The sequence below is a fragment of the Cebus imitator genome, unplaced genomic scaffold (genome assembly GCF_001604975.1).
Source record: "Cebus imitator isolate Cc_AM_T3 unplaced genomic scaffold, Cebus_imitator-1.0 Scaffold20, whole genome shotgun sequence".
NCBI lineage: Eukaryota > Metazoa > Chordata > Mammalia > Primates > Cebidae > Cebus > Cebus imitator.
Window position 1 is genome coordinate 1,793,071 of NW_016107335.1, and position 19,363 is coordinate 1,812,433.

Genomic DNA, 19,363 nt, shown 5'->3' on the forward strand with positions numbered 1-19,363 from the left:
TGATCCACCCGCCTCGGCCTCCCAAAGTGCTGGGATTACAGGCTTGAGCCACCGCGCCCGGCCAATGAATTGCTTTTATTTTTAATTCATCTTAACAGTGCAACTTACTGGTGCGCACAGAGAACACCAGGCGAGCTGTATTCAGTATGCTCATGTTTTATTTACGTAGGTGGCACTTAAGATACATGATGCGTTGAGAGTTACATTGTCCGCAGAAAGCATCAAATACCACTCCACTCCCCACCAAAACCAAATAAACAAAGCCAACTCTTGGGCAACAGCTGTGTTAAATAAAACCACAGATCGAGCTTGCTTCTGGCTCCCAAGCCTGGGTCACTGCTATGTGGATAGCGCCAAAGAATTCCCGGCTTCAACATCGCTGATTAAAACTGCCGGCGTCTTTACATCACACCCAAGCCTCTCACAGTGCCCTCACATCCCAAAGGACAAAGGAAAAGCAACAGGGACAGCGGGTCCTCATGGGAAAGGGAAGGACAGTTGGGGGGCGGGGTGCATGCAGGGAAGAAGGCAAGGCAACCCCAAATTCCGCTCCGTGCTCAGTAACAATAAAAAGAGAAGCAGCAGTACACGATGCAAACGAAGGGCTGCCGGCAGCGGGCAGCATCAGGTCAGAGTGCGGTGACTTTGCGAGGCGTCAGTGCTCCGACCTCCTGGTGCCATCTCTGGGGGTGTTGGGCATGCGTAATGACCCGCCGTTTTCCCCAGCACGGCCCTGACCGAGGAACGCTAGGGAGGGTGCTGCTGAGCAAAAGCCTTTTGCTAAAAAGAATTATGGATCCCAGGAAAAAAATATGGAATCTAGCAAAACCTACACGATATTTGAAGTTGAATTTGGACTACCTGCAGATGAAAATTAAAAGATGAAACAGAGGAATGATTTTACATGTGGTGTGATTCCTGATTCTGTTCGTGTGGCCACATTGCCCTGAGGAAAAGATGCCCTGACCACCAGGATTCAGTGCGTCACTTAGGACATTCTCTAAGTCACACTCTACTGAATTACCCTCTAATTCCAAACACAACACTGCCACAGGAAAGCGCGTCGTTTAGTGAAAGCCACTCAGCTCAGCTGTCTGCCCGGCTGTTCTCCTAACGCTACAAATACCCCAGCAGCATGCGGAGTGGTTGCATGGCCAAAAAGAATGAAGAGGATCCGGAAGCTCTAGAGGAAAACGCTAGCAGACCGAGTGCTGGGAGGGCAGAGGGAGAGCCACGGCCGCGTCCCCGTCCCCAGTGTCCGTGCCCGCCACCCGTGCCATCAGCCCCGCCTCCTGACCCTGCTCTGACTGATCTGTGATTGCATAATCCTGCCGAGCGAGTGTGGCCGCCAACAGTGCTGACCCCACGCTGCTGCCTCGCGCGTGCACACGGCCGCACACCAAGCACGGTGGAGCGCCAGCTCTGGGGGCAGCGAGCCTGCAAGTCCGGTCTAGTGATTGCCTTTGGTTGACTTCTTCTTCTTCGACTCCTCTCTCTGCTTCTGCTTCTTCCTCTTGCCACCTTCTTTGAATCCTAAGGAAACACGGCTTGTAAAACACGGTGCGAAACAGCACTGCTTCCCCAGTAAGAGCCAAGGTGTTTTCTAAGTATCTCCCCATGTTAAGAACAAAAAGCAACGAAGTGAGGTCATCTGCCTCGGCCACACCTAAACCTCAAAGCCTGAGCGAACTTTCCAAGGTGCACGTCGAGAACAGCTCCCATTATTCAGAGAACTTCACCACCCTGCAGAGAAGTGGGCGACTCCCACTGCCCGAGTTCAGCGGCAGAGCTGGAAGCCCACCCTGGGGATGGCTGCACCTCAGGGCCAGAAGCCCCCCCGGGCCCTCCTTCAGAACACACCCAGGGCCTGTGCAGAGCCACGCCCACCTGTAGGGAGGGTGCCCACGGCATCTCCTACGCTCCCCCAGTGCTGGCCACAGTGAGGCCTTTCTGCAGGCAAAGCCTTGCTGTGGCCCAGCCTCATGCTTGTGGGCTCTGTGGCATCCAGCGTGAAGGTCCCGTTTCTTACTTGAGGAAAGTGACCTTGCATCTCCCTGCTGCCGAGGTCAACGGCAGCCACTGACTGACCCAGCTGAAGTGCAGGGAGAAAGACGCCCACCCACTGAGCAGTCGATGCAACATGCCACAAATACAGGCCTGGCTGCAGCCCTGCAGAAGGAGTCTCAGACTCAGCGTGTGTCCATGTGGGTGCAGGAGACGGGCCTCATGTTGAGTCGGGCAACAACTGTCAACACGACTGATGTGACTGAGCACAGGGTTCATGACCGGCAGCAGGCAGGTGGAACTGGGTCCCACATGCACGGGCCCCCGACCTGCCAGGAAGACCCTCTGAAGACCCGCACAACCTCACATGGTGGCGGCGTGCACCACAGGGAGGAGTCTGCTCACAACCCTCTTGGGGACCCAAGGCCCCACCCACACTCAGGACTCGCCCCAGAGAATCAGTCATAGGTGGGCCAGGTACCAGGCTTCAACTAGACACATCTTCCCCGCCCAGCGGACGGCCGCCACACTGACTAACATGTCACAGGGTGCAGGCCCATTGAATGTGGCTCGCACACATCCTGCACCACAGTGGGGCAGACACACGCGGACTTTCACATGTGCTGTGGCTCTCACCACAGAGCACTGCCTGGACCCGACAGCTCTCCACAGAAGGGGACGTGCATGCAGACGGGAACGAGCCTGCAGGTCCAGTCCACACCTGCAGCCACGCAACATGCCACACTTGCCCATGGCTTGTGCGTGGCAGAGGCTGCCACCTCAGGGTGCTTTCCATGCAGGCGGGTGCATCCTGACCGTCCCACAGGAGCAGCATGAGATACACATGCTGTGAAACACCAGGCCTCCCATGCTGCGTGTTTAGGAAGCAGGCCTCAGTTACAGAAAGACAGGAACAGAGGGGGCTGCGTGTCACCGGCCGCTGTGCAGAGGCCGCCAAGGACCTGCTTCCAAAGTCAGGAGGCGGCTCTTTGGAAAAGGCAGAGGACAGGAAGCGGGAGAAGCCAGAAGATGCCCCACCTGAGGCGTGTATGGGGAGCCTCGGGGCGACTAAGTTTGGTATTTTGAGGACTGTATCTCAAGTGAGAGTTCATTTCCAGCCTAAAAAATATCACGCCGTAGACCCACCCAGGCCTGGGGGCCGCACACCTGGCTGTGAGTCCTGAGGGGAAGCTTGCTCACTCCTGGGAGCTCGGACAGGACCTGCTCCATGCAGGGACCAGTTGGATGGCTGGAGGCAAAAGCAGGAGCCGTCAGCACTGCCGCGGCTGCCCACCTGTTTTCAAGAACCTTGTCCAGGACTTGCAAATCCCGCAAAAAGATGAGAGGGGGGTCTTCCAGGCACCCAGAGGCCTGGCCAAGAGTCACGAGTTTTCTGTGACAAGGGGCTCCAGGGAAAACAAGACCTTCAGCGCTCAGCCCTGTCTCCCCCCGAGCCTGCAGGGGCGGGGCCTTGCTCAGCCTCCTCCTTGCCACTCACCAGCACCCGGGCACCACGGGGTGGGTGAGAGAGTCGCAAACAGCCTCTGCAGAGACCAAAACCATCTGCTGTGCGGCTTGCTCCAGCTGCGTCCCCAACTCTGCGGGGGTTTCTCAAGTCTTCCTTTGAGTCAGCTTTATCTCTCAGTAAGAACTTAAGTAAAAGTCTCGGACATGTGTTCATTATAGATTTGTAGGAAAATCAGGTCCGTAGATCATTGAGGGTTACTTGGGCAGCCTCAAGATCTCATGAAATGACTGGAAAAAAGAAAACAAAAGAAGAAAAGCCGAGGGACAGACGCTCCAGACAGGACCCGGGCAGAAACAAAAGCCTTCACTTGCCGATTTGGTGTCAAGGATTTGTGTGGGAGTCAGCAGTCAACCAGGTTCCCCCTCAGAAATGGTGTCCTGCCGGAGGATGCAAACTGGCAAAGCCATGAGGTATGGGGACAGCAGCTCCTGCCCTTGCCATCAGCCCTGCCCACGGCCACAGCCACGGCCACGGCCACGGCCACGGCTGGCCACAGGCCCAGGAGGAGGAAAACAGCCCAGTTCTGAAATGATTGTGTGGCCTGGGGCCTCTGCCAGGTGCTGCTCACTGTGCTTTCCCACGACTCCTCCAGGGGACCGCACCCGCACACCATTCTTGGGGACTGAGAAGTCACAAGGACCCTTGCAGGCCAGGCTTCCGGTGGTTCAGGGATGCCACAGCCATGACCCTGCTCTATCCTGCAGCTCACAAAGACCCACGGACAAACACTGCCCCACTCCCTCCTGCCTGCAGACCCTCACACCAGCCGCTCAGCACACAGGGAGTTCTTTCTAGGTGCATGCAGCCTGCAAGTGCCTCTGTGTGTCACTCAGTGACATAGCACAGACCAGCATGGCAAAGGCTGGCGCAGCAGGCGGGCAGGCAGCTGGCCGGAGGGGCTGTGCCCACCCACGGGAAGCGCCTTCCGAGGCCCTCGAGGCAGAGTGCACCTTCCGTCCTCCTCAGAGCCGGCAACTATTTCACCCGAGAAGGGCTGAAAGGGGCTAATTTTTCAAGAGAAAGTTCTGTGAAGGGCAGAAGAGGGAAACCACCCCGCTTTTTTTCATGTCCCGCTTAGACAGTGCTGTTCGGCCCACGTCCACAGACGTGACCTCACGACATTGCCTAGCTCCCCCACACACAGAGATCAGCCACCATGTCCTCCTGCCGACAGGAGTGGCCGGGTCGCCTCACTGCTGCTGTGATGAGAGCCAGAAGCAGCACAAATCCCTCCAACTGAGGTGAGAGTCACACTACACTGGCCCTGGGCTTTCGGATGCGGCCGGGCCGAGCCTGCATGCACGGCACATCCTCGGGCACCCCAGAGCTTCTCTGGGACACTCAGAGACTATGCAGCTCCCTAGGAGGTGGGAGGGGGGCAGGGCGGCCGGGAGCCCCACAGCGGGTGGGCGGGCAGAACCGCTTCACAAGGAGGCCTGACTCAAGGGGGTCTTTGGTTCTGCACCCCAAGCTGAAGAAGGCACGAGAAGGTGAAGCTGGTGGAGGGCAGGGGCAGTCACAGTCCCCACCGGCGCGAGACCACCTGGCCTAAGCCACGGGCCCCAAGCTCTGTGCTCAAAGCTACGAAAAGGCACATCTATGGGAAAAGCAGCACCTAGCCCTGCGCAGCAGCTCACACCCTCTGCAGAGCCACACGCTGTGTGCAGGGCACGGGACCCCGTTTTAATGGTGGGGGCCCGGAGCCACGAGGCGTGGGGCCTGTGGGCGGGAGGGGAGCAGAGCGAAGCCACGTCCTCCCGCCCCGCACAGCCGCCCCACCCGCTCAGGTCAGAACGCAGCAGCACAGGTGCCGTTTCTGTCCTCGCTGTCCTCTGGCACCCGGGGAAGTCTCACTCTGGGCCCGCTCCACGGCCTCCTCCCTTTGCACACCTGCTGCGGACGCGAGGGAGTCCCAGGGCCCGGACACCCAAGGTCGGTCCTGCTCGCCCTCCTCCTCATAGAGACCGTGGGGCGCGTGTCTGAACAGCGAGGCAGGCCGGGTTGGCTTCGGCGGGCGGAGGCTGGCGGGCTGGGCTGGCAGGGCGTTCTGGCCTCTCCGCGCACACTCAGCAGCGAGGGCATCCTCATCAGCCACACCTGCAAGCACAGCGGGAGACCGTGAGTGAGCGAGGGAGGCAGGGGGTGGAGGGGCTGGCCGCACCATCTCCATGAATCCAGCCGTGTCCTCTCTGTGGAGGAGAAAGAGGTTATCTCATTTCTTCACGGGCTCTACTGGGGCCAGAATTCAATTCTTAAGAGGGGGAAAAGAAAGAGTCCTCTGAACATCACACCTCTCTCTCCTGAAAGAAGTGGCTCCCCACCCCACCCACTTTAGCACAATCAACACGCCCCTTCCAAGAGTGTGTCCCACTGAAATCACGGTCCAGGACTAAGCAATTCATTGTCAAAATCAGCCAGCTGGGCCACCCTGAGGAAGAAAGGCGCTGGGTCCGGTCAGCGATTTCCTCCTCAGAGTCCATACACAGAAGACATCCCCTTTCCTCCTCGTGCTGGAATAATCCGTCGTGGCAGCAGCGGCACCCACAGGAGCCACACCCCGCCCAAGGCAGGGCCATCCGGCCACGCCCATGCAGGTGCAGCCGCAGCTCCAGCTCCAGCCCCGCACCACACACACACCCAAGACTCCTCAGTGCTCTGAAAGTTGTGCTTGTATCAGTCTTCTGAAATACAGAAAAAGTCATCGGAAGGCCATGCATTTAAAAGAAAAGAAATATAGAAAAAAACGTTTTGCCCACCGATGGATACGAGGAATAAAATAAGCAAACGATATTCAATATTGGACATTCAATAATTCGATAATCTCCACCATGACTCTCCGAATGTCTGCGTGGCAGTTGCCACATGGACGTGAGGGAGGCGGCCGGGTCAGAGCTCCAGGAGCAGGCATGCGAGGCCGAGGGTGGTGGGATTCCTCGTCCCTCTGCAGAGTCTAAAATGTGCCTAAAACGTGTCACACCCAGTACTTTGGACCCGAGCCCTGCCCAGATGTAAAGCAAGGCAGGCCCTCCCGTGGCACAACACAGTCTACACAGAGGCGGCCCGTCCTCCTGGCTTCCCGCAAGCACGGGGAGCACTCGGCCACTGGAACATGCCTGAAATGCAACGGACTGAGATCAACCGGCGCTGCAGAGCATCTTCAAGGAAACTGGCCTGTAAGCCAATTCCAGTGCCGAGCGCCAGGCCCGGGGTCGGAGTGGAGCTGAAATGTGGCTCACCCAGAACGGAGGACCGGCTTCGAGGTCAGGAAGGACCCTGCTCTCAGGCTGTCCCCTCAGGCCAGGGCTCCAGTCCTTAGGACCACAGTGCTCACCGAAGGAGGGCCCTCACTGCGTGTGGAAATTCATCTCCAAGAAATACCAAGACCTGGGCAATCTGCAACCTGCCGCCTGTGTGTCCCCAGAGGGGAGAGCGAGCCGCACACACCTGGAGTCACAGCACGGTGCCCACAGGGCTCAGTCGCTTCTGGAACTCAGCAATCGCAGGAGGCGGTGCAGGCCTCAGACGTCGCCTTCTACCCAATCCTATTTCCCCACACTTTGAACACAGAATCGTGATTTTTGGGACCATTTAGCCAAGCACAGCAAACCCACGGTGCAAGGTTTCACGAACAACACCCCATTGCCAACGGCCGTCCTGCACACCCTGCCGGGGGACTGTGGGACCTCTGCTGAGACGGCCGCACCCCAAGAGCGCAGGCAGGTTCCTCAGCGTCACGCGGGTCGGAACCGCTGAGCTGAGAGGGGTCACCTGCCCGAGGCTGCTCCTCCTTCGGGATCTCCGTGTGCTCACCTGCAGAATGAAGGTGGCCTGGATGCCGTCTGCGATTCTATGATTTGAGTGAAGGAGGAGCACCCGGCACACAAGCCATGCAGGCAGTCACGTGTGCGCACAGCGCTTCCTCAATGCGTCTGCAGCCAGAGGAAATGTGCCAGGGCCCCCGGGCCAGGCCCCAGTCGCAGGCTGGGAGCGAGGGCTGTGACGGACACCCAGGACACTCCCAGGACACAGCTTCTCAGCAAACCAAACTGATTCCCAGCTGCCTGGACCCTTGCGGGAGAGTGGGACATGTGGGGACAACGCTGCAAACTCACTGTTGTGTGCCAATGTGGCTCCAGACCTGACGCAGAAACTCACAGGAGCCGCGTCTCGAGACGCATCTGAGGCTCCTCCAGCCACACTCGTGGACCCTGGGCTGCCCCGGTCCCCAGGACACCAAGGAGAGACTCAGCACAGGTGCTCCCAGGGCGCTGCGTCCCACCGTGGAGGGACAGAGGAGTGGAGGGCCCCACACACGCAGCAGCAAAGGGCCCACTGGGGCCAGCCAAGCCCGGCCGCCTCAGGAGGACCGCACCAAAGAACTCTGACATGACTTTTAAGAATTATAATCTGCCAGCTAACGTGGAACATTTGAGGAAGAAATTTAAAGTTTCTGGTGTGTGACACAGTGAACTAGACCCTGAACATCCATAGCTGTGAAGTCCTCCTGGGCAGGGCGACATAGCGAGCTCTGAGACCACCGGAAGAGCCACCGCTGCCTGCCCAGCCACACGTCCCGGCGCCCGGGAGCTTCAGAGCCAAGCGAGAGCCCCTCGCCCGCCCAACTCCACTCGGGGGCGGGGGGGGGGGAAACGGGGGTGGCGTAACCCCGCACATCCCGGCTCATCCCAGCTCTGGGAAGCCCAGTCTCACTGACAGTTGCAATTCTGCACTTCTAGCTCGGCCACAGTGGGGACTTCCCGCCTCAGCTGCGCCTGCACCTCTGGTCCACAGGTGAAAACGCGCCCTTGGGTGGGTGTCCAAGGTCCCATCTTCAGAGCGCTGTGGATCAGCCGGGGCTGACATCACCTGGGGAGGGCCAGGCTGTGGGTCCAGCCTCCTCCCACCACGATGGCAGAGAAACGCGCTGCCTTCAGAGCTGCTCGGTGAGGTTCTGCTTTACTGTCTGTTTAGAAAAAGGCCCCGCTGAGACCTAAACCTGATATTTTGAAAACAAGTACCGAAGACACCTGCAGCGTCCAAAGCTCCCCGCGTCATCTCCTCAGAGGCTGAGGCCACTGGGCAGGCGCCGGCGTCCTTCCAACCCCGGGCGGCTGCGCTGGCAGCTGCAGGCACAGAGTGGCCCTGGAGTGACGGGGAGGAAGGCGCAACTCCATGGCCATGTCCACAGGGCAGCCTGGCTCCTGCAGATGCCTGTGCCCCTGTCCTCTCCAGCACAGCTTAGCAGCTCAGCCCCCACCACCAGCCACAGGTCCAGGCAGTGCCCAGAAGCCTCCTCCCCTCCCTCCCTGTGAGGAGGGCTGGGGCTGGCATGCATGGCAGGTGGATAGCGGCTACTCAGGTCTGGTCTCTGAGCAAACCCTTCTGGCCCCAGCGGCAGGACACAGTCCCCACCCCAGCCACCCACAGGGCCTGTGTCCCCAGGCGGAGCACACAAGGGACTCCCCAAGGTTCCCCTGAAACGTCATGGGTAGTGAGCTGCCAGGAAAAGTGACTTGGGGAAGATGAAGGTGGAGATGAGGACCTCCTTATCCACATCTCCCTGCATCGCCTGGGGAGCCACGTGGCGCACTGCTGCTCCAAACCCCCATGCCCAGCCTCCCGTAGGCACGGTGGGGTGCCAGCGTGGGCAGGGAGCAGCCACCTCACAGTTGGGATGCAGAGGCGCAGGCAGGGGTCCTCTGCCGTCTGACAAGAGAGACACTGTTGGTCTGAACAGGAGGATTGCCCCACTCAGCCTCGATGGTTCTAACTGTTCAAAGCCAAGGCTCCAGGCATCCTGCTGCTGTGCCAACCCCAGCTCTGTGCCTGGCACTGCCGGAGGCTCTGTTCAACTCACTGGCAGGCGAAGCTGTCGCCTCTGAAGTTCTAACCTGCCTGTAGATGGAGCGGTCCCACCCCACTGCCTCCCACAGCTTTCCAGCAAGAAAACTGAAAGAGAAAGAGCAAGTGGCTGGAGAGCAGTCACGGACGGACAGCCGGGCTACGGGAGAGCTGGAACAAGCACCACCCCATGGTCCTCGCCTCTGCCTCGGCCTCCCGGTCCCCCGCAGGCCAGGGTTATCCCATCTCCCTCCTGGCCGCAAGGGGATCAGCCCTGAGGCTCGGGTTTAACTGGCACAGGATGCAGCCCGGTGCAGTCTGTCAAGGTCCCAGGAGACTGCACAGTGAGCTTCACACCGTGACACGCTCTCCAACGCCCCAGGGCCTCACAGGCTGACAGGGCCACGGCGGGAACCCTGGGGTCCCCAGAGACCAAGGCAGGTGTTCCTACAAACCCTGCATCCCAACCCATCTGCCTCCCACTCACCGCGAGGAGGATGGAGCTGGGGCTGCTGATGCTGAGAAACGCGCCTCACGGGATATGGGAGTGCCCAGACCACACTCCTGCCTGAGTCCCAGCACGGGGTGAGCCAGCCTGGAAGCAGGCGGCATGCTCAGGGCTGAGGGCACACGAACTCAGCACACTTCCCACAGCAACCCCCTCTCCCACCGCAACTCCCAGGACACTCTCTCAAGCATCCGGTTAGAACCTGTGCAGCGCCTGCAGTTACCAAACACCTCCTTGTCGGATTCAGAATTTCCCCAAACCACCTTCTCATCTCTACCCTCGCGGCTTCCCACGTGCGGGAGGCCGGGAGACAGCGCTCTTCGGGGCGTGTGCACCAAGGCGAGCCTGTCGGTGACCCAAGGACCCTGCCTCCAGCGCTCAGCACACCCACCCTTCGGTTCTGAGGATTCTGTCCTCTCCTGCGGGGAAGGGCCCAGGCCACATCAGTGTGTTCACACAAGTAACTGTTACAACCACTCCTTTAAAAAACACTGCACAGGCTGGGCACGGTGGCTGGTACCTGTAATCCCAGCACTGTGGGAGGCTGAGGCAGGAGGATCACTTGAGCCCAGGAGTTTGAGACCAGTTTAGGTTCAAGATCAGCTTGGGTAACACAGAAAGACCCCATCTCAGCCGGGTGCGGTGGCTCAGGCCAGTAACCCCAGCACTTTGGGAGGCCAAGGTGGGCAGATCACTTGAGGTCAGGAGTTCGAGACCAGCCTGGCCAACATGGTGAAACCCCGTCTCTACTAAAAATACAAAGAATTAGCCAAGCGTGGTGGCGCACCTGTAATCCTAGCTACTTGGAAGGCTGAGGCATGAGAATTGCCTGAGCCTGGGAGGCAGTGGTTGCAGTGAGCCGAGACCACACCATTGCACTCCAGCCTGGGCGACAGAGACTGTCTCAAAAAAACAAAAACCCCTGCACAGTAGGCTGAAAAGGTGTTCTTTCCTTCCCACTCTCAAGAAGCAGCCAGTGCCCCTCGCTCAACACAGAGGCACCCGGGTCAGAGGGAACAGGAAGGCACCGCCGTTGTCTGGAGCAGCTGGTTCCGCTGGCAGTCCAGCAGGGTGCAATGCGCTTCCTCCTAAAGCCCCTGGACAAAAATAACCACTCTCCTTGGTTGCTAAATTGGGAAACAAGGTATTCAGCAAGGAGAATGAATCTCAGGACCCCAAAATCACTCAGCCACAGGGAAAAAGCAAGCTGGGAACCGCGTGGGGCACACTGCCTCCCGCTTTATTCCTAAAGACAGTGGCTACAGCCGGGCACGGGACGAATTCTATAGTCCCAGCTACTCGTGAGGCTGAGCTGGGAAGATTGCCTGACGTGAGCTCGGGAGGCAGAGGCTGCTGGGAGCTGAGACTGCAGCACTGGACTCCAGCCTGGGCAACAGGAGTGTGACAATGTCTCAAAAAAAAAAAAAAAAAAAAAAAAAAAAAGCCACATACTTCCCGCACCATTTGTGCACAAAGGAATTCCTTGTGGGGCTCAAGGTCTTTACCCTAAAGCAGTTGTGTCAACAGATTATCTTCACAGGTGCAGGACAAAGGACAGAACTCAGTCACCCCTCTGCTCCCCAGAGACAAACGTGGATCTTTTGACTTCCTCTGCCCCACTGTTTCTAAGGCACCCGTGACCCTTCCCCTAGCCTCTCTCACCATAGACTCACTAGAATGCAACAATCTGTCTTGCTGACCTAGGACCCGGAAGCCCCCGACCCCGCTCCCAGCTGTCCCACCTTTCCGGAACACACATCTTGCATGTAGGGATGCCTCATGTCTCCCTGAGATGCAGTAAACCAAGCTGTGCCCCAACCACCTTGGCACCTGTGGTCAGGGCCTCCTGAGGCTGTGTCACGGGCGCGTGCTCAGCCTCCAAAAAATCAGCTTTCTACACTGCCTGAGGCTGTCTCGGATACTTCTGGATCGCAGTACGAAGGCAGACCAGAGGCTGATGCAGAAAGCAGGTCCCTGGAGTAGCTCCGTGGCCCAAGGTGACAGCTGCTGAGGATTCTAACAGCGCTCCGGTTTACCCGGCCCGGGAAAAATGCAGGGGCCAAAGAGTGACTTACTTTACATGAGCAGCCACAGGCTCCATATTGCTTATTTGTTTTACACTGGGGCCATCCATGCACCTGCAGGCCCCCAGGATGGAAGAAACGGCTACTCCGCAACACGCAAGCTACTGCCCACGACCCTCCCGGGACTCAGCTCCTCATGCCTGCGGAGGTGGAGGTGATGTGAGCGGTCTGGCCAGCCTGCGGAGTGCCTGTCTCTGAATGGAGATGGATGGCCTGCCCAGCATGACAGCACCAATCTCAAAGTGCCTGGCCGGCATGCTTCCTAACTCAAATCACACACGGCCCTGTGGCCACCACAGGCAACCCCTTTATCCCAGGCCCGCCCCACAGCCAGCAGGAAAGAGTGGCAGGTGGTGGGGACTCACCATGGGCCAAGCTGCTCAGCAGTGGGGCTGTACTGTGCCCGCCACTGCACGGACAGCGTGAGTCCCCTTATTAGCATGGGCCCCTTGGCAGGGGTGCGGGTCGGGGAGGAAGAGGCGCCTTCCCTGTGCTTCCACTGTCCTCATCTCTATAATTAGGACCCGCCTGGGTATCCCGGCACTCTGGGAGGCCAAGTGGGGAGGATCACTTGGGTCCAGGAGTTCAAGACCAGCCTGGGAATAATAGGGAGACCCCATCACTATGAAAAATAAGAAAATACAGGCTGGTGCAGCTCATGCCTCTGGGAGGCCGAGGTGGGCAGATCGCAGGTCAGGAGTTCGAGACCAGCCTGACCAACCCGGAGAAACCCTGTCTCTACTAAAAATACAAAAATTAGCTGGGCAAAACTTAGCTGGGCGTGCTGGCACTTGCCTGTAATCCCAGCTACTCAGGAGGCTGGGCAGGAGAACTGCCTGAACCCGGGAGGTGGAGGTTGCAGTGGGCCGAGATCGCACCACTCCAGCCTGGGGAACAAGAGCAAAACTCCGTCCCCAAAAAATAAGAAAATACAACGAGAATGAAACCCCGCTATCAAGGCTGAGTATGGCAGAGCACACGACAGCAGCCTGAAGAACCGAAGCCACAGAAAGCAGAGACGCTCCCTCTGTCACAGCAACCGAGGAAGCAGGAGTCCCCAAGGCCTTCTGCTAAGATAAGGAGCCTGTGGGAGCCCACACCCAGGAAGATCCGCCTCTAGAGCAGGGAGCGGGCAGGCGGGGTGCTGGCCCGCTCTGAGAAGGGCATGTGGAGGGCTGGGCTGCAGAGCTGGGGCACGCTCACGCCTCCTTGGTCCGTCTCCCACCTTTGTTGCCAATAGGCAGGGATTGCTTCAGGTCACAGCTCTCTCCCCTCAGGTCCACTCCCCTAGCTCTATACATTTTGTTTTTTTTTTTTTTTTTTTTTTAAATAAGAGTCGGGGTCTCACTTGCCCAGGCTGGAGTGCAGTTGCTATTCACAAGCGCAATCCCACTACTGATCAGCACGGGAGTTTTGACCTGCTCCGTTTCCGACTTGGACCGGTTCACCCCTCCTTAGGCAAGATGGTGGTCGTCCGTTCCCCGGAGGTCACCATATTGATGCCGAATTTAGTGCGGACCCGATCGGCATAGCGCACTACGGCCCAGAACTCCTGGGCTCAAGCTCCTCCCACCTCAGCCTCCCGAGTAGCTGGGACCGCAGGCACGCGCCACCGCGCGTTCCACACATTTTCACACCTGATTTACTTCCCCTGATACAGGCTGAACTGTGTCCCCCAAAACTCACTTGTGACTTCAAATCTACATTCACTTTTAAAAACTGCTGCATACACCATAGGAACAGGTCTCTGTGCTCTTTCCATCCCTTAAGAAATATAAATTAGGCCAGGCGCGGTGGCTCACACCTATAATCCCAGCACTTTGGGTCGCCTGAGGTCAGGAGTTCAAGACCAGCCCGGCCAATAGGGTGAAACTCTGTGTCTACTAAAAATACAAAAACTAGCCGAGCATGGTGGCACACACCTGTTTTCCAGCTACTCGGGAGGCTGAGGCAGGAGAATCGTTTGAATCTGGGAGGCAGAGGTTGCAGTGGGCTGAGATCGCGCCACTGCACTCCACTCTGGGTAATAGAGTAAGACTCCATCTTAAATATATATATCATACATACACACACACACACACACACACACACACACACACGAACGAATGATATAACTCATTTATGCAAATGAGGGGCTCTGACTGCCAGCAATCCTTTGATCCAGGAGGAGGGGCCCAGGTCACTGTAAGCCCTGCAGGAGGGGAGGGGCTCATGGTGGGCCTGAGTGACAGGAGGCAAGGAGCCCAACGGCTGCCGGCAGCATCGGAACCCAGGGCTTCCGTACAGCGGGGACCACAATGGGTGGGTCCCTCTCAGGAGCGGTTTTACCTCACCTCCCCTCTTAAGACAGAAAGAGGTCATCAAACCTTTTCAGCTTCCTAGAAATCCAGAGTCAGGGGTCACAGCCACACACAGAAACAGCCAAGGGCTGGCCAGGACAGGGGCTCCAGCCCCATCTACCCTCTGTGCCTCTGTGGCCTAAATTTGGTGCCTAGGCCCCTCTGAGGGGTTCACAGTGACCAACTCACTTCCAGAGACCCTTCTATGGCCCCACTCACATCTCATGTACGCACATTCCCTACGCACATTCCCGCCGAGTGGAGGCCACCAGCTGCCTCAGGACCTATGACTCATCCACACCCTCGACTTCCACCCCCGCTTCACTGCAGACCCACAGCTGACACGCGCCAGGCGGCCGCAAGAGCCCCGGGGTGAGCCTGGTAAGGAGACACAGACCATCAGCAACAAAGGCCACAAGACAAAGGTACTTCCAGCGCCAAGAACTTAGACACAGCCCACCCGAGGCTCAAGTGCCCCTTCTCATCAGATGTTCCTGCCAAGTTTAGGGCCCACCTTTCCAGTTACCCCTAACAGGGGAAGATGACCACAACGGAGCCGACGGGCACACTGAGAAGAGCCCAGTGCCAGCGTGAGCTCTCCACCAGCAGGCCTGCTGCAGAGCCCGCGTCATGGCGCACCACACGTGAGCTGCCCACGAAGGCGTGGGACACAGGCAACCCAGCAACTCATGCTCAGGCTTCCCTAGAACTTGCCTTCCTTTTACTGAAGCACACAAAGAAACCAAAAAAAGGCAAAACCAACTGAATTAAAACCTTATGAGTGATCATTATCTACTTCATATTTTGGCTTTACAGGGTGGTACAAAACACTGCACTTTCCCCAACTAAACAAAAACTCTGAATACCTGCATCATAAATTTAACACATGCTGATGTTCTCCTGACAAAATACAGGCCGGGCTTGGTGGCTCACACCTGCAATCCCAGCACTTCGGGAGGCCGAGGCAGGCCGATCACCTCAAGTCAGGATTTTGAGGGGAAAGACCTCCCTCCCAGGCGTGAGTGTCACCAGACCGCTGGGGGTGGGGGTGGGGGACACCACATGGACCCCTGCTGTAAAAGCTGCTCAGAATGTTCCAGTCAGGCAACCTGACTTGTGCAGGATCTCACACAAGGAACCCCCAACAAACCTGTCAGTGGGTCTTACACAAACATCCTTAAGGAAAAAATCAACTCAGCTTTCTCACAAATTAACCTAACATTCCCCAAATTAAAACCAAAAGGGCACCCACGGCCATTCAGTCCCATCCTCCTACAGCAACCCCACTTTCCGAAAGCCAAACATTTTTTAAAGTCTTTCTACATAGCCTTTTAAAACTTTCCATGTAATGCCAGTAATTACTCTTCTTTGGAAATTTACCACTAATTGTTTAAACAATTTTAGTTCAGCAATTTGTACTAAAAAGGCAATACGCATTAGTTGTAGAAAAAAATGAGTCACTTCTAATTCTACAGCCCATAGATAATTTACTGTTTGGGTGGAATTTCTGCTTCTTCCTGTGTGCAAATTAAATATTAAACCTTATAAATTACTGAAATGTAGGCTGGTCACAACAGTTCAAGCTTCTTTTTATTAGGAGAACTAAACATACCAGAAAACATCCTGCTTTGTAACCACAAGTTAAATAAAATTCAAAAACAAAAACAAGATCTACCAGTGTCCCACTCCCCTCTGCCCGCCCCCTCACCCTTCCAGCGAAAAACACACTGAAATCACGGAGAAGCTATGAGAGGAATGTTCGCAGCTGCCGCCGGCATGACCGTTGTGGCGAAGCTCCAGTTCCTTCCCCAAGTGGAGTCTGAACGCAGCGCAGGAGCCTGGCTGGCAACGCGCAGATGAAAGCAAGCTCCTGCAGATAAAACACACTTTTCCCAAATATGCACGATCCACGAGGCCCCTGGGGAGACTGCTGCTTTCCTTGGCTTTTTTAAGAGAAAGGGGGGTTAGTACCTACTTACACAAATTAGGAATACCATTCACACACTACAGATTATTCAACACCCAAAAACGCACGCCTGATCCATCAGAAGATCGGCTCATTCCAACATGTAACGTGTGGCAGGCACTGCGAACACCTTGCCAAGGCCCTGCTCTCGCTCCTAGAGAGCTCAGGGGTGGACAAACGCCAAACACCACGGCAAGGCCAGTGCGCTCTGCCTGCACTGAGTCAATACGAAGGCCCATAGAACAGCCCTGGGAACGGCAGACCCCTATCTGCTGGGGAAACGCAAGGCACCTCTTCAAAACAGGGCGGGGCAGGTACCAAGTCTGAACAGTTTTGTTTTGAGACGGAGTCTGGCTCTGTCACCTGGACTGGAGTGCAGTGGTGCCATCTCAACTCACAGCAACTTCCGCCTCCTCGCAGGTTCAAGTCGTTCTGCCTCAGCCTTCCGAGTAGCTGGGATTGCAGGTGTGGGCCACCACGCAGAGCCTCCTGAACAGTTTTAAACAGGAGATGGCTCTTGCCAGCCATGTTATGGGCTCGTGATATGGCAGCTGAATGGAGGAGGAAGGGCAGAGGTCGGGGGGGAGAGTAGGTGCTCCAGGTGCCACAGTGAACCCTGCATTGCTACTTACAAAGAGGTGGCATCAGGGAATGAAGATGTTAAGTTCAGTTTGGGAAGTGAGTGCATCGGCCAAGTGCACAGGGACGCGCCCAGGGTCCGGCTGGGAAAGGGACGCTGGCGCTGGCCACACAGAGGTACATGGGAGGAAATGGGAGCATGGAGGAAGGCTGAGGACAAGGAGTATCCTGCTGGATTCCCCCAACATAAGAGGCTTGTGAAGCCAACCAAAGGCCACAAGATCCCCAGCCCTGGTGGGGTCGGCATCCCCACTAGTGCCAGAGCTTAACCACCACCACAGCAACAGAGAGGTGCCACAGCACCTGCAGGACGCTGTTCACTGCACCACCCTCTCCTTGGCTGGACGGCCTTGACTGGGTCTGGCTCTTCAGTGGCTCGTAGGGGCTGGGGCACAACAGACATTGAAGGAAACGACAAATGCTTGTGTGAGGTGGCAGCCACGTGTTGTTAGTTACACCTCAGTGCAGCTTAGCAACGTCCCAGGAAGCACACAGCTCCGGTCACCCCTTGAGGGGTGGCAATGGATGCACGGTGCTGGTTTCACACGGGCCTCATGGGGACAGCCACAGCACAGCATCCTGGATGGTCTGGATTCCACGCACACACCGCATGTACACATTCACATCGGTGAGGGGTGTGGACAGCATCTGCTCACCGAGTGGTGAGGATCATCCCAGAAGGGCCTAGAGTGAGGCACGTTCAGCCACCACTGGCATCCTGTCCCGTGGCAGGTTCGGGAAATGGAAACCAACGAAAGCACACTGTGGCATGGGCCTTCCCTTCTAGAAAAGGAGGTGGGCGGTGGATGTTCACGCCTGAAAAGGCCCTGAGACTTGCACTGTCTGAAGCTCCTCGGTCTCGGGAGCTGCTTCCCTTTGATTTGCGTTCATTTCTCAGGAACTCAAAATATTCAATACCCAGACAAAGAGGCTCCAGGTGAGTTCTGAAACAAAGCCCAAAACCACAGCCTTTGGTCATGTTTTAGTATGGACAGAGCTGTGGTCCACGGTGTACCCCCGAGGGCAGCAGAGAAGGGGACTCAGGGTATACCGTGGCCTCATCCCACAAGGCCCGGCCTCCTGGGACCCCTCTCCCTGCAGCCTTGGGCTGCCTGTGTCCACAGCTGAGGCATGGTGCTGGCTGAGGTGCCTGGGCTTTGCTGGAGGTGGAGAGAGGAAAAGTCTTTAGTTCCCTCTTTCCAGCTGCCCCTAAGTCCAAGTGTGATTTTTATTCAAGGAACTATTTATAAATGGAACCCTAGGCACCTAAGCATCCTCAAGAAACACCCTGAGACTGCCCGCCCCTCGGTCTTGGGGGAGGCGCTGGAGGGATTTAACTGTTGCTCACGTTTATCAAGATGGACAAAAGGCACCATAATCAATCATTAAAATAAATCTTGAAAAGGAACATGGGGCTGGGCACGGGGGCTCACGCCTATAACCCCAGCACTTTGGGAGGCTGAAGCAGGCAGATTGCCTGAGGTCAGGAGTTCAAGATCAGCCTAGGCAACATGGTAAAATTCCATCTCTACTAAAAATACAAAATATTAGCCAGGTATGGTGGCACACACCAGTAGTCCCAGCTATTCAGGAGGCTGAGGCATGAGAATTGCCTGAACCCGGGAGACGGAGAGATGCAGTGAGACGAGTTCACTTCACAGCAAAACAAAACCAGTAGGCCGGGTGCAGCAGCTCACGCCTGTAATCCCAGCAATTTGGGAGGTCAAGGCAGGTGGATCACTTGAGGTCAGGAGTTCGAGACCAGCCTGGCCAACATGGTGAAACCCTGTGTTTACTAAAAATACAAAAAAAAAAATTGCCAGGCCTGGTGGCACAGACCTGTAATCCCAGTTACGGGGGAGGCAGAGGTTGCAGTGAGCTGACATGGCGCCACTGCGCTCCAGCCTGAGTGACAGAAAGCAACTCCATCTCAAAAAAAAAAAAAAAAAAAAAAAAAAGAATGTTGTGGCTTTTGTAGACTCACATATTCATATTTTATTTTCCTAAAGCCATCTAAAGCTTATTCCAGATAAAAATGTAATGACAAGTCATTCTAGTTTCTTCTCAGAGTTCCTCAGTCTTCCCTTCAGGGACTTCCATAAGAAGGCATAAGCCACTCTAGAACTCAACCTCCAACTGCCTCTCCTGAAGCTCATCAGAGCTGAGAAGACCCGAGCTCAGGAGCCCAAAGCTAAGCTCCTGCTCCTGCATCAACAACAGAAGTGTCCCATGCAATTCTCTTTAACAGAAAGACCAAAGCACGGCGGGGCACAGTGGCTCACATGTGTAATCCCAGCAATTTGGAAGCCCCAGGCAGGCAAGATCTTGAGGTCAGGAGTTCGAGACCAGACTGGCTAACATGGTGAAACCCCACCACTACTAAAAATACAAAAATTAGCCGGGCGTGGTGGCGCACAGCTGTAATCCCAGCTATTTGGGAGGCTGAGGCAGGAG

At 56.5% G+C, this 19,363-nt stretch overlaps 1 protein-coding gene across 1 annotated transcript; it reads right to left on the bottom strand.

Annotated features, from left to right (window-relative positions):
* Positions 1–136: 136 nt before the first annotated feature.
* On the bottom strand, positions 137–5,768 carry LOC108296853 (dnaJ homolog subfamily B member 6-like). Its single transcript, XM_017519448.2, has 2 exons — positions 5,423–5,768; positions 137–1,533 (listed from the first exon to the last, which is right to left on the bottom strand). The coding sequence occupies exons 1-2, from the start codon at positions 5,700–5,702 to the stop codon at positions 1,451–1,453; spliced, it is 363 nt and encodes a 120-aa protein (XP_017374937.1). The 5' UTR covers positions 5,703–5,768; the 3' UTR covers positions 137–1,450.
* Positions 5,769–19,363: the final 13,595 nt, after the last annotated feature.

Bases quoted from the DNA above. Each gene is read 5' to 3' on its own strand.
- LOC108296853 (XM_017519448.2), bottom strand. From the start codon at position 5,702: ATGGAGATGGTGCGGCCAGCCCCTCCACCCCCTGCCTCCCTCGCTCAC. The intron at 1,534-5,422 runs GTGTGCAAAGGG...GTGTTTCCTTAG, and splicing joins CTCCCTCGCGTCCGCAGCAG to GATTCAAAGAAGGTGGCAAG.